Source organism: Elephantulus edwardii, unplaced genomic scaffold, assembly GCF_000299155.1.
Source record: "Elephantulus edwardii isolate Elephantulus edwardi_28Jun2011 unplaced genomic scaffold, EleEdw1.0 scaffold00086, whole genome shotgun sequence".
Classification (NCBI taxonomy): Eukaryota; Metazoa; Chordata; class Mammalia; order Macroscelidea; family Macroscelididae; genus Elephantulus; species Elephantulus edwardii.
The window spans coordinates 2720276-2734739 of NW_006399836.1; the positions used below are offsets into that span (position 1 = coordinate 2720276).

The 14464-nt window shown below is 60.1% G+C and overlaps 2 protein-coding genes across 2 annotated transcripts in view; one reads left to right on the top strand and one right to left on the bottom strand.

The window, feature by feature from the left end:
• LOC102874999 (collagen alpha-1(I) chain-like) overlaps nt 1-5171 on the top strand; it is an 11458-nt gene extending 6287 nt beyond the window's left edge. The window contains exons 6-9 of the mRNA XM_006890180.1: nt 6-100; nt 2459-2592; nt 3104-3250; nt 4777-5171. Of these exons, the coding sequence (XP_006890242.1) occupies nt 6-100; nt 2459-2592; nt 3104-3250; nt 4777-5171 (771 nt within the window). The remainder of the gene's footprint in view (nt 1-5; nt 101-2458; nt 2593-3103; nt 3251-4776) is intronic.
• Nucleotides 5172-8528: 3357 nt separating this feature from the next.
• The window catches only part of SREBF2 (sterol regulatory element binding transcription factor 2), a 72133-nt gene continuing 66197 nt past the window's right edge, over nt 8529-14464 (bottom strand). Inside the window, exons 15-19 of the mRNA XM_006890074.1 lie at nt 12819-12951; nt 11043-11208; nt 9856-10041; nt 9030-9141; nt 8529-8749 (exon numbers count right to left, since the gene is read on the bottom strand). Coding sequence (XP_006890136.1) covers nt 8529-8749; nt 9030-9141; nt 9856-10041; nt 11043-11208; nt 12819-12951 — 818 coding nt within the window. The remainder of the gene's footprint in view (nt 8750-9029; nt 9142-9855; nt 10042-11042; nt 11209-12818; nt 12952-14464) is intronic.

Here is a 14464-nt window from a genome sequence, read left to right on the forward strand (position 1 = left end):
CGGTGTGCGGCGTTGCCGCCATGCTCGTGCTGGCCGGCATCGCGGTGCGCCTGGGCCTGGAGAGGGCGCACAGCCCGCGCGCGCGGCGCACTGTGACCAGGTGAGCTGACCCCCCTGTGACCCGTGACCCCGGCCGGAGCCCTCTCCGGCCTGAGGGCTCCGCGGCCGGTGCACGCCCCCTCGGGCCTCCCACTTCCGGCCCTTCTTCGAGCGCAAGTAGACGCAGCGTCTCTCTGACGCGGTGCCCCTGTCTCTGACTCAGGTCTCTGCCCCCCCACCCCCCACTTCACGGAGGGAGATAACTGATACTGCCCTGTCTCCCCTTGACCTTCCGGCTGGAGCTGGATGCTGGGCCGCCCTCCCCCAGCAGCTCCCGCCTCCTCCAGAGTGGCTGGCGTCCCAGCTCAGAGGGCACTAGGTCTCCTCTAGGGGAGGGGGTCGAGGGCAGAGCCCACTAGCCTATCGCGTGAGAAGTGGGGAGAGCTGACAAGGGGAGGGGGCACCTTCCCAGCTTTCTACCTCCTACCCCACTTCTATGATGCAGGCCTGTCTGCTGTTCTTGGGGGGGGGGGGCTGTCTCAGAGCACTTGCCCCTTGAGACGTCAGGGCTCCTCCTCCCAGCACTAGAAAGCAAACAGAGGTGAGAGGAGGGGCCCACACCTCTCTCCTCCTGAAATTCAGGCTCAGCCCCAGCTTGGTGTGTGGTGGGGTCTTCTGGATCCAGGTTCCCTTCCTCAGCTGAAAAACACTGGAAAGTAATGCTTGGGGTCCCCTGAACCCTCCCCCTGGGATCCTTCTCTTCTCTCCCAAACACCTGCTCACATATCCCACCCCGCTACCACTCTTGGAGGCGGCACCTTCCTCACCCCCCAGCGCCTGGTCCCTTGGACTTGTGTGCCCAAGCTCTAGTGGTAGCTGTTGATGCCCTGTGAGCGTGACAGGCTGGTGTTTAGAAGTGACAGTAGAGAGACACATCCTTCCCCCTTCTGGGCTGCAGGGGAGAGAAGCTTTCTTTACTCTCCACAGCCCCTCTCACCAGATTTGGCCCTTCCCCTCTTCAGGGCAGCACAGGGACTGGATCCCCGGCCTCCACCCTCAGCCGCTGAGCTGCAGGGCCGCTCATGTTTGATGTTGCAGGGGCAGGGTCTGGACGTTCTTCAGCATTTGGAGTCCTTCACGCTGAGTGAGGGCGCAGAAAAGGGCATGCCTTTGATCTGGGTGGGCACCAGAAGCCACACCATGATTGTACCGGACATTCTGGCTGAGATGCGACCTAGAACCCCCTTCTGCTAAGGGACGTGTGGCCATCAGCCTCAGCATGTGCTGTATGGCCCTGGTCAGGCCTGAAACATTCCAGGGTCCATGTCTCTGATTCTCTGTCCTCTTGGGGAGACCTGGAATAGGACCAGGGCTCGCCTGTGCGGGTGTTCTGCACTTAGCTTCCCCTTAATGATTGTGTTGGGGGCCATAGACAGAAGAGTTTTGTTTGAGGATTTGGAGGGAAGTGGGAATCTGTCCCTGAGAAAGTTTGTACAGAGGCCTGGAGTGGGGTGGGGTGGTGAGGATATTACTCAGATATTTGGGAGTGCTGGGCTGGAGGATCTTGGCCCAGAGATGAGACCATGGGGGTGGGCCACTGAGTGAGCCAGGGTCAGACTCCGCCACACTGTTAACAAACCATCCTCCTCCAGTGTGCCTTTTCCAGGCCCAGCCCCAGAAGGGGAGTCATGGAATTAGGAGGAAATCATGGGTCTGGGCGCCGAGGCAGCTGGATCGGCTGTCTCAGGAAAGGCTGTCAGCTGCTGTCGCAGCTAGGTGGGGGCTGGGCACCCAGGGAAGTGGCGGCCCAAGGTCACACAGCCTTTTGGTTTGGGTCTACCACCAGGCCACCTCTGGGCCTCCCTTCCTGTCCTCACCTGCCCACCCTGAGGGGGTCCGTGCCCTGTGGTGGGCGCTGTAGTGGTCCCACTGGAGGATCTGTGTTGGGAGGCAGTGGAGAAGACTTCCTGGAGGAAGAGGAACTCTAGGGGCGGGTTGAAGTGTGAACTCGAGCTTTACTGAAAGAGCTGACAGGAGGGTATTGTAGGGGCCCAGAGGGGACAGCACAGGTGAAATCGTGGTGGAGTGTGTGTCAAGGAGCTTGTTGGGAGAGGAAATACAGCCTGGAGGCCTGGGCTGAGGGTCCAGGGGATGGAGAGGAGAGGACCCTCCCTCTGGAAAGCAGGGTCCCTTGGTCACATGTGACCCCACTAGAGTGACCTACTCTGAGGAGGCCATTTTGGAGTCACAGGTGAGGCTGACAAGGAGAACCAAGACGAGTGAGGTCAACCACGTTAGGAGACTGAGGCCCAGGAAACAATGCCCTGAGCCACATCGGAGGAGTAGTGGCCAAGGCTGGCTTCTGACAGGCCAAGGAGGGCCACCCCTCACCACTCTGCTCTACCCCCGCCCCCGCCAGGACACTGACGGAACTTCTGAAGCAGCCGAGCCCCCAGGAGCCACTGCCCCCACCCCTGGGCCCGCCTCTGGGCAGCTGTGTCCAGGTGCAGGTGGGTGAGAGCCTCTCTCGGGGATCCCCCCACAACAGCACAGGTGAGTGGGTACTCCTTCATTACCCCCTGACCTAGACTGAGGAAATAGGCGGGTTGTGAGGGGCTGGGCTGGCTGCTTCTCAGAGGCAATTGGGGCTGGGCCAGGTGATCAGAGAATCGCTGGATGGATGGGTGGGTAAGCTGGTCCTCTCAGGGCTGTGATTAGGGCTCTGATTCAGGAACCCTAGAGGGACTGGCTGGAACATTAGTCCTCCCAGGACTCTGGGGGTCAGCCTGACCCTAAGACCTCCAGTCGGGCCTTGCCCTCTACAGCCCCTCCCCAATCTTTTGGATCCCGTTCCTCAGATACCCCTCATCCCTAGGGTCCTGGGACACAGGGCCTGACGCAAAATTGATACATGGAGAATAGGTTTTTGAGGTTGGCACCCACGTGGGTTATTATTATGCACGTTAATCGGAGCCAAGCCTCGTTGGTTTTGGCAGGTGTGGAGTACCTGGGCAGCGGGCCCAGGGCGCGTCCTACCTGCTCCCTCCCTCTCTCGCTCTCTTAGACAAGAAGCGCCTCAACAACGCGCCGCTGGGGTTGGCGACACCGGGGCCCCCACGCGGCCCCCGACTGCAGAGTGGTGGCACCATGACACTGCAGCCAGACTACGCCAAATACGCCACGCTTAAGGCCACTGCGCTCAAGGTCGCAGGTGAGCGGCCCTTCCCTACGGCGCCCCAGCAGGTACCCAGGCTCAGAGGGAGGACACAGCTGAGAGTCCCAAGACCCCGGTGGGGCCCCAGCATCGGGCAAAGCCGCCAGGAACACTCGAGGCAGTGATCCAGGTACTACATTGCTCCCCCCCGACCCGGCCCCCCCCCCCCCCCCCCCCCCCCCCCCCCCCCCCGCCTCCTGTGGCCTCACGCTTAAGTTCTTAGACGTTAGGTCCCTCCTTGTCCCAATCTCTGTCTGTCCCCCTCCTTCACGGCCCAGACCCACCTCCGAGGCTCAGTGCACCCCACCCCTCCACGTGCAGCCAAGTCCCCGCCCTGGTCCCTCCTTCCCTTGACCCGCCTCTGTGTTCTGATCCCCACCCCCACCCATCCCCTCTTCCTGACCCTGTCGCCTCCCGGTCCCATTTACTGCCTGACTCTGGTCCCTTTGCCCTTCCCATTTCTTCTAACCCTGGCGCGGCCCATGCGCTCTGACCCTCCCCTCCATGCCCTAGTCATGCCCCTGTCCTGGTCCCTCCATTCCCTGACTCTGAGGTCCGACACCACCCCTCTTCCTGTCCCCTTCTTCTTGGTCCCCTTCTTCCTGATCCCGTCTTCTGCCTGTCTCATTTCTTCCCTGACTCGGTCCCTTCGTTCCTGCTCTGTTTCTTCAAACTTTGCCCCGGGTCATGCGCTGAAACCCGCCTCCCGTCCCTCTCTCCGGCCCCGGCCCGTCTCTCAGGTCCTGGCATCTCCCTTACCATATGACCCCAAGCGCCCGTCTCTTAGGTCCTGGCTTGACCCTGCTCCTTCCTGGCCCGGTCCCTAAGCTATGATCCCGCCTCCACCCGGCTCTAAGGTCAGGCCCCGCCCCCGCCCCTGCGCTCCATGGCCACGCCCCCAAGGCCTGACAGCCCCCCCCCCCCCACTTCCTCAGCCTCTCAGATCATGGCACATCCCTGTCCCTCCTTTCCTTACCCTCGCCCCTCCCCTGCTCTCCCTGGTCCCTTCCACAAGGTCTGACCTAGCCTCTGTCCCTTAGATCCTTCCTCTGCTCTCCCTGGCCCCGCCCCTAAGCTATGACCCCCGCCTCCGTCCCTCAGGTCCTGGCCCGTCCCCGCCCCTCCCCTGCTCTCCCTGGCCCCTTCCCTAAGGTCTGATCTCACCGCTGTCCCTCAAGTCCTACCCGGCTCTCCCTGGCCCCGCCCCTAGGTTGTGGCCCCGCCTCTAAGGTACGGGTCCCGCCCCCAAGCAGTCACCCTCCCTCCCCGTCCGTCTCCAAGGTCCGGGCCCCTCCCCACTCTGGCCACACCCCTAAGCTGGCACCCCGCCCCGTCCGTCTCCGAGGTCCGGGCCACGCCCCTAGCTTGTGGCCCCGCCCCTAAGACCCGGGCCCCTCCCCACTCTGGCCACGCCCCTAAGCTATCACCACGTCCCCGCCCGTCTCCAAGGCCCGGGCCCCGCCCCTAGGTTATGTCCCCGCCCCTCCCGTTCCATCTGACTCCGCCCCACGCTGTCCCCACAGAGAGCGCCCCCCAGGAATTCTACCAGCGTTTCCCTGCCCCGGAACCGGTGCCGCTGACCCTTCCGGCCAGGGCCCCTCGGCCCCCGGAGGACTTGCCTGCGCTGCTCGACGCCTGCCCCTGGGCGCCCCCGGGCTACGCACCTCCCGCCGGGCCCGCCTCCCTGGGCCACTACAAGGCCTGGACCGCGGGCCGCCCTGCCCGGCCCTCTGCACGCGGGCACCTGGCGGCCCAGGCCTCCCCGGCTGCCCGACGGCCCGGCCACGTGCCCCGCCGCCAGTTCAGCGTGGAGAAGCTGCCCGAGGCTTTCACCGCGCAGCCCCCCAGCCTCTACGGAAGCGCAGGCCGCGGGCCACGGCACCTGAGCACCAACAGCAAAGCCGAGGTCACCGTGTGAAAAGGCGCCTGTCCTCCCAGGCCATCACACAGGTCAGCTGTGTCTGCCGACGGCCAGTCCAAACCAGCAGGGCCGGGGAGAGGAGACCCTGTCCGGGACAGCAACCCTCTGCCTGGCCAGAGTGGACAGGGCAGAGAGGTCACGTGTAGGCCAATCTTCAGGCCAGGGGATCCCAGGGCTGGACACCCTTGTGTAAATAAGCCCTTTTCTGTGGTTCTTGCCTGAGAATAAAGGCGGCTAACTAGCTTGGCTGGGCAGGGCTGGTGGCAGTGTTGGTCACTGACTGGACAGACGGCCGTGAGGGCCGAGGGCACAGCGTGTGCAGCAGCCGACTGTCCTGGAGGGCTGGCGCCTGGCCCTTTGAAGTCAGGGACACGATGGCAGAGTGCCAGGCTGTGTCCACACCAGCAGGAGCCACGGGAAGGGGGCATCTTGACGTTTGGGCGCAGGGGAGTACTGTCCCCCTCAGCCATCCGTACCCTGTTGGAGGTGACCTGGGCTGGCTGACCGTCTGGCCCTGGGCCAACTCCTGGCCTGTTGGTTGCTTGGCCAGGGGCCACCCTCCTAATGGGCATGGGCAGCAGGCCGGGAGGACAGCTGGTCCTCAGGGTGGGGGGCTCCTCTTAGGAACGGGAGGGTGGGTTTGGGTGGCATGCTGGACCAGGAGGCTGGGCAGTGCCCTGACCCGGGTTCTCACACCACAATCCTTGGCATCACTCGCTCCCTCTTCCTGCCAGGAAGCCTCTGATGGACTCCTCTATGCGAGGGACTCTGGTGGAGGTGGGGATGGGTGACCAGGTCACAGCCCCTCCATGGGGTGGGAGTCTCCCTTTCCTCCCACCTTGGCTGGGTACCCTTCTGATAAGGGCCACCCCTTTCTGTTGTACCCCGTTAAGAACCCCAGGAGTGTGGCCATAAGCACTCAGTTTACAGATGGAAGAAATACGTATCTGGAAGTCACTTGTCCAAGGTCACTCAGCTGACTTCCGCTTACGGAACGTCCACATTCCGCCACCAGTGGAGTGGGGAGTGGGGAAAAGTCTGAAAGGCTCCAGGTGGAGGAGCCTGTTCCAGATCCAATTCCTAGAGGGTCCATGTCCCTCTCAAGGCCATTGAAGGGGCTGCAGCCCACAGCCCTGGGCCTGCCCTGTGAGGTCTGGCCCTTCCACCCTGGGCCGAGGGTGGGGGTGGGGTGCCCTGGGCCTACCCCACAGCTGTGAGGAGCCGGGGGTGGGGGGTGGGTGCTGAGTCACAGAGCCTGCAGAGACTCACAAAAGGATCGGGCTCCTGGGCACATCGGCCACCCACTGCCACCTACCATGGTGACGCAGGCCCTGGCTAGGCCAGGGGGGTGGGCACGACCCTTATGCTGCCTTTCAGCCCCAAGGCTGTGGTCCCAATTGTCACCACACACTCCCTGTCCCCCTGGGTGTGGCACTTTGCCCAACCACTCCTCGGGGAGTCTTCTCTGGGTGGGGGTGTGTGTCCCAACCAAGGTGGACTGTCAAGCCCAGGAGGACCAGCACTGGAGCAAGGCTGTCATCTCCTTCTGAACAGGAAGACATGGGGCAGACAGGCAACATCCCCCCAGTGGCCCATCTGGGAAGTCCATGCGCTGGGCTTGGTTGGAATGGTGACCAGTGAGTATTCTGAGGGAGGAAGAGGAGGCCAAGGTGAGGTCCTTACCCCAAGGGGGGTAGGTTTACAGTTAAAGCACAGAATGGCCTGGCACCTCAAATCTTAATGATTCTAATCCTTCCCTGGGAGCAGACCAAACATGGTCACGGAGACCTCAGGTCCCAAGACCACCTCCTTAGGGCCTGAAGTGGGAGTTAAACAGCCAGCACCGGAAGGTCCTCCTCCAGGGTGACACTCCCAGTGACTGGGGTGTTAGTTACCTCGAGTCTCTGAACTGGTGGATTGTCAAGTCATGTGGCCAATTAAAGCAGTCACCAGCCAAGTGGCCAGCAGTACAGACTGTCACACAGCACATGCAGGTGGTACCAGTCGTGTTTATTGTACCCTAAGTTCTGGACATGTGAACAGGCCAACAGCATGGGAGGCATGGCTGTGGCCCCTTGTGGTGAAAACACCCCCTCCCACCCCCAGAGTGACAAGAAAAGGCACAGTATATACACACACACAACACAAGGCTGGCCCAAGGGGGCTGGGGTCCATAAATTACACTGAATAGGGGAGGGTTGTGGATACAGAAAATTGGAGGGCCTGCAACCTCAGGGCACCCGTGGCTCAGTGGGGTCCCTCTAGGGCTGGCCCCAGCATGGAGGGCTTACCATGTGCCCCTCCAATCTGGACCACAGAGGCCCTGTTCAACCTGTCCCCATCAGCTGGCACCCTCAGGTCCCCAGGAAAAACAGCTTTAGGGGAGGGCGCCAAGCCAGGGAACCCAGAAAATGGGGACTTCTCTCCCTGGGACCTGGTCAGGGCACACGACCTCCTCCCAGTGCCTACCCCAGAAAGAAAGGCTTGTCTCAGGAGGTTCTGGGGGGCCACACAAGGATGAGGGTTAACATTTGACCAGAGGTAGGAGCTAGGCTGGGGTAGGAGGAAATGAAAAAGCCCCTGACAGTCCTGCTCCAGCCCGCAGGGTGGCCTTGGCAACCCCAGCCCCTGGGGCCTCCCCTGAGTTTGGGCTCGCATCCCAGGGGGCGGAGAGGGGGAAGGAACAGGACAATTAAATAAGATACCATTTATTTTTAAAAAAAATTAAAAAATAATGCCGACATTATTTCATCTATCCCAGGTCTGCCCCCTGCCTCCCCGGCTCGTGCCACCCACCCCTGGGCATCCTGCTTAATAAAGAGAAAAACAACAAACTGGCTTTGTCAGGCTCAGGGGGAGGGCTGCAGACCCGGGGGGGGGGGAAATAAAGATGCTACAGCAAACAGCCCCGTATCATGGCAAACCCAAGCACACAGATATAAAAACATTCGTATAAAAAGGGGGCATGCTGGGACAGGCCCAGGACTGCTCTCTGGTGCTGGGACCTGTATCCCTAGAAGAAAGCCTGATAAAAAAAGGAATCAGAAAAGGGGAGCAATGTCCACGGGGACCTCGTCCAGGGAGAGTGAGAGGCAGGGCTTAGCTTTCAAGCTGGGGCTCCTACCACCCACCAGCCCATCTCTTCTCCCTCAGACCCCCGGGCTCTGAGAGGTGAGGGGACCATGGGCCTGAGGAAGCCCTAGAGCTTCAGCAGTCAACCCAGAAGCAAGGCTCATCTCCACAGTTCTCAGAAGGAGAGAAGGAATGAGAGGAGGGAGAGAGAGAAGGTGGGAGGCAGAGAGGGGAGGGAAAGGACAGGAGAGGGAGGAGGGAGGTGGTCATTGCTGAGTGGTGTCAGGAGGCAGCGATGGCCGTGCCACCGCCCAGCTTGACGATCATCTGTTGACAGTCGTTGCTGGAGCGTCGGTCGCCCACCTTCTCCAGAGTGCGGGCTGCCTCGGCCAGCAGCACTGCCCGCTGTCCCGGGGAGGAGAGGAAGGAGAGGGGGAGGTGACGGCAGGCCAGCAGGATGGCGGTGGCCCGTTCTCGCTGGCCAGGCCATGCGTCCACTTCGCCTGCAGGAATGGAGGGGGAAATGGGAGTCCCGCATGATGAGCTTCCTGGGGCAGACCCAGCTCGTCCCGCGGGGGAGTCCCTACCCTACCCACAGCACCAGGTGGATGTGGTCCGTTCCCAAAGGAGCAGCTCCGGAGCTACACCACCTTTTCAGGGAGCAGCACTGGGCTCCCGGCTGCTCCAGTCCCCTCCAGACCTCTGAGCCTCCCCCATCAAGCCCCATGCGCACTCCGTTCTCTGGGTGTGGGACCTGGCAGAGGGACAGAGGCTCGGACTAACCGTGCTTGGTGCTCTGGGCCGTGCGTCGCCGCAGGCTGTGCTCCAGCAGCTGGTGTGTGCGCGTGGGGCTGGCTCCGGCCATCAGGCGGACAGTGGCCTCGTGCAGGAACACCTTGGGGAAGAGCCAAGCCCCGGGTCCTCGGGTGTCCATGGCTCCAGCAGGGCCTTCTCCCTCTACAATCATGCCTTTCGCATTCCTAGAGGCACTCGAACCCTAAGCCAAGCCTCATCAGGGTCCCAGGGGAGTGAGAGTAAGGGAGAGACTGAGACTAGGGAAGGGGCCAAAGGCCCGCTCTTCCCCTGGAGACGGGGCTCCACAATACCCCTGGAGCTGACCGACAGTGACCAGGGAAGGCTGGGTCCTTGGAGGCAGACCAGAAGGCTGGCACCTCGGAGGTACAGATGAAGGTCTCTTTAGCTTCTTCAGAGAGAAACTGGAGGGTCTAGGGGAAGATGCACCCTTAGGAAAGCACAGATCCTAGGGCAAGGGGGCCTGGTCTCGGACCCCTTAAGCCCCAGGCCCTTTTCAGAGCGAGAAGTGCAATCAGAGGGCTCAGAGAAGGCATCCAAGCAGACTTGCTCTGAAATGTGCTCCCAGGAGTGCCGGGGTGCCACCACACACCTATCTGAGGAGCTCCCACAGGTATTCCGTGCCCCACTCGGACGGCCAGGAGCCTCTCTGCTCTGCTGGCACGTCTGGCTCTCTTGGGGCGCAGTGCGACCTGCTCCCCATTGAGGCCCAAAGCCAGGCATGCAGTAGCTGAGCCTGGTAGAGGAAGGCCTGCCGAGGTCCTGTCACCTCCTGCCCTCCTCTCCCCAGCCTCACCTTGCGGTACGCTGGCCGGAAGCTGTGTGCCAGCCTGCGTAGACTGCCCAGGTCACGCTGGAAGCCAGCCAGCTCGGCGCCCGACGCCTGGTAGGTCTCGCCCAGGGCCTGGCTGGCTCCTGTCTGCTTCTGCCATAGTGATGTCCTCAGGGACAGCAGCAGGTCACAGGTGAGCAGCTGGATCACCTGCAGAGGGAGTAGTGAGGGCGGGGCCAGGTGAGGGGCTGGGATCTTGGCCCAGGGGAGAGAGAGAGACCCAGACCAGAGCAAGGGTGGGGATGTGCAGCCTGGCAAAGCCTTGCAAGGAGGAAGAGGAAGGTGGGAGGGCCTCCATGTTCAGCTGCGGGCTGGTGTGTCCCATTCCTCTGCAGGTGGGCATACCGAGGCTCAGGATACAGGGTGTGGGGTAGTGGCAGGATGACGCCCGGGAGGGGACGACCAGGCTGGCTCGGCCTCTCCAACCCCAGTGAGTGAGTGACCTGGAGGTGGAGGCGTGGCGTCCCACCCCCAAGGCTCTGGGCCAGCAGAGGTCACTGGTGCTGCCCAAGGTCCTGGTTCTCCTTGGAGACAATTACTAAGAGGTGAGCAGTAAGCTGACTTTCCTGGCCTGCCTGTAGGGGCTCCAGGCTGCTTCTCACGGTGGCTGGTGTCCTCTCCCGGGTACCCAGTAGCCCCCCCACCTCCGTGATACCCTCCAGCTAGTGTGTCAGCGTAGTCAACCAATGACTGCACTCCTGTGAGGTCCCCCCGAGCCCCCTTCATGAATTAAAGCTGCAGCGATTCCCTTCTAGTTGTGTGTGTGTCTCCCAGAAGGCATACAGCCGGATGGGGACTCGGTGAGCACTGTGTCCTCTAAGCCGAGGTCTGGCGCCTTTGGGGAGGGGCAGGTGGACAGTGTCCTCGCGGGCGGGCGGGCCTCTGGGATGCACTGTGGGAACATTGCACGGAGCTGCCAGAACATGCAATGCAACTACAATGCACCGCAGCTGTCCGCCAGGTGTGCTGTGGCCGCGGAGACCGCTTGGCGCTCGGCGTGTTGTGGTCCGCTGGGGGCCGCAGAGTGCCACGGGCAGATATGGATTTGGGGCGCCTGCACTGGGGCAGTAACCACGTTTGTGGTGGAGCAGGCCCTCAGACAGGCCCTGGCACTGGGCCTGCGGCAGGCTGGCTGATTCTCCTCCACTCACATGGTCGAGGGCGGGGTCGGCAGCAGTGGCGCTGACATTGAGGCTGCTCCACAGGTGGCCACTGGCCCGCTCACAGTGACAGAAACTCTGTGACCCATCAGCCTTTCCTGACAGCGAGGCGTGCATGGCCCGGCAGGAGTGGAAGACGGCCTTCACCAGGGGGCTTCTGCGGGATAAGGAGAACGGAACAAGGTCAGCACTCAGTGCGGAGGACGTCTGTCCCGCTACCACCAGGTGGGTCTGAGTCTCAGCTGACCACACACCCCCACAATGGATCCATGTGCTGCTGACCCCGCTGGACACTCGCAGACCAGGCTGCCTCTCCCTCACCCACTGCTGTGGATGCTTGGGGGCCTAGCAACCTCTCCCAGATGCTGAAGGACGTGTTCCTTCCTGGAGCCTGGTGAGGCGGGGGCAGCCAGGCTTGCCGAGCGAAGCCCAGAGAGATGCTGTGTGGTGGACCAGCCCCTCATGGCTTTACATTATCTTCTCAGCTCCGGGCACCACCTTATGTGCCCACTGCTGGGGCCTAGGTGGGGGTCCTGAGGCTGACACCTGAGCAGGCGGGCAGTGGCCTAGACAGGCGGGCAGTGGGCTGGGCAGACGGTCTTGCTGACAAGGAAGGAATCCTCCAAGCTCAACCTCCTGGAACATGAGCTTCCGCCCCATCAGCTTCCTTCTATCCAGTGACCACAGCATTACTGACTGCTCTAGTGTCACCCAGTGTTGGCCTCTTCTGTGCACAGCTCTCCACGGGGTCACTTCCTTGGAAGCCTCGAGGTCCACTCTGCAGAAATGTAGCCTCTGAGAGCAGGGGGAGGCTGGGAGAGGCGACCACACACTGGTGGTGGGCCAGTCAGGGCCATCGGCTGGATGCTGGGGTGACTTCACACACGTGATCCCCTCCCCCCAAGCCGTAGTCCCCTCTGAGGAGCTGGCTGTGATGCAGTGTCCACACAGATGAAGCTCCAGGGGTCCCTGCTGGGCACTTCCGGGCAGGGGCTGACAGCGGATGACGGAAGTGTGTGAGGTGTCAGGCCACTTTTGGGAACATATTTTTTTTTGGGTCCTGATTCACGGTTTAATGGCTGTCCAGCTGTAAGTCCCTCATTTCTGCCGCTCACGGTTCCACTGCTCCGGGGTCAGAGTCTTCTGTTCAAAGGCATGGTGTACGAGGGGAACATAGGGTTTTAAGCCTCCTGCAAACCTGGAAGGAGTTCTTGGGTGCCTCACTCTGGCTAAAAGTGGCATGGTGGGGAACCAAAGTTTTCCATCTAAGGCCAAGACCTTAGAAATCTCTCTGAAATGGCAGAGATGTCGGGAACCCTCTGAGTCAAACAAGAGCAGCCAAGTGGGCCGTATGTCCGCAAGGAGCCCACACAAACCCCCAAAGAGGAAGGCTCAAAGTGCTCTTGCTGGGTGTCCCTGTGTAAAACCCCGTTTTAGTTATGGGACAGTGGTGACATGGTGACAGCGGCAGCTGAAAGGGAACAGGACGAAACAGCATGTGGGAGGGTCTGCTGGCCTCCAGAGGCTTCAGGAGGGAAGTTCACTTCTCTGCCCATCCTCTAGCCCCACAGTGACGCCCCTGAAGGTGCAGGGCCAGCCTCTATTGTCCCTGGGCTCCACCGAGGCCCCGAGGCTGCGAGCATGACACAGACAGCCTGCCAGCCACGCTCGGTGGCTCCATCTGTCATTCTGTCCCCTGGCCATGTAGACCTACGCCCTCTGCTAATGTTAGTGAGCCCGGCATGCTGGTGTGGGAGGCTTACGTACTCGGTCACTTCCAGGGCCTTGGGGACACGCTCCACTTCAGCAAAGTGAGTGCGCACAGCGGTGTCGTCTCCCTGGAGCCAGCTGATGGCCATGGTGACCGCAGACGTCCACCATCGACAGACGATGTCAGGACCTGGGGGAGAACGAAAAGTCACTCTGGCATCCACAGAATCCGGAGGAGGGCCCAGGGACTGGGCTTGACACAGTTCTGGTTTCTTTTTCGTTTTTATTAGGATTTTAGAGAAAGTTTACAAAAGCAAACTAGTTCTTCCATTTGACCACGCGTTAACATTGTGCTTTAACCACTCTCTCCCAGCTTTCTCCCTGTGAGTCTCATTTCCACCATCCCTCTCCCTGCCCTTCCCGCCTTTAGGGCTTTCTCTGTCAGCAAATGCTGCTCCTGACCACATACGGATGTTTATTCTAGGGTGTGAGTGCCTCCCCGGGGTTACTGGGACCTGCCCATTGTCGGGCTGAAAGCTGAGCCACTGGGGTGTGCTTTGGCCCATTTTTGAAGGGTGACTGAGGTCCCCCAGTCTCTATCAGGTTTTTTATGCTTTTGAGTTCTGGTCCACACTTTCCCCTGCTGTCCGGGATCTTCTGTGCCCCTTTTAGAGGTCAGCGGCAGTAGCCAGGCACCACCTAGTTCCGATCTCAGGGTCATGGAGATTGAGGTCTGCGTGGTCTACTGGTCTTCTGGCCTAATGCTTCCTATGCTTATCAGTCACACAGTCCTGCTGGGGTAACAGCCAGCACGTCTTTAGAAAGTGCTGGGAATGGGTTCAATAATGTATACTGCACTGAAACAGAGGAGGGAGAAAACTGTTTAAAAGAGATATATGACTAGGTACTTCTGTCATCACAGGAGTCTAGAGCGAGGGCTACATGGTGGAGGGGACCTGGGGGAGGGTTTGTAAAACAATGAAAGAATCCTTTCTTTTACTTTTCCATAATTTTTGACTCATGTACTTATAACTTGTTAGTCAAATTTGTGTCTTCTAGGTTGCAACGCCCCCATGATACATCTTCAAGGATATGAACATGTACGGCCAAGCACAATCAATAAGAGTGCATCTAAATTCCAAAATCAATCTCCATAATAGTCTATGTGTTTCCTACTGCCAAAGGGGCCCTTTAGAGTAGTGAGAGAAGATCTTCACCCTGAAACCCACAGCGTCCCTTTTCAGCAGGAAGTAGCTAAGAGAATACGCCATCCCCTTTTCCTTATGAATCAGGGTGAAGTCTCTCTCAGGGAGGAGTGATAGGGAATGGCAAAGGACACACCGACAAAGGAGATTAATCAGAAATGACTTTGACAAGCACTGTGGCAATTGGACAATTAAAACAGACATTCGGATGGCGGGGAAGAAGAACAAACTGGGGAGGAGGGTGGAGAGAATGGTGCGGCAATGAAGGAGTGAAAGCCCAGAATCCCTGTGAATGTTCATTGAAACTAATAAAATTTAATAATAATAATAAAAAAAAAAAGTGCTGGGAAATACGTATCCTGTGCCTTTTAAAATGCTCAGTCCTGCAGACCTAAGAAATCCTGTTCTTAGCCACTGATCACAAAGGGATAAACAGAGAAAAAAGTTTAACCAAGACTTCACTGTAATGCTGTTTTTTAATGTAAAAGGTGGGTCTAG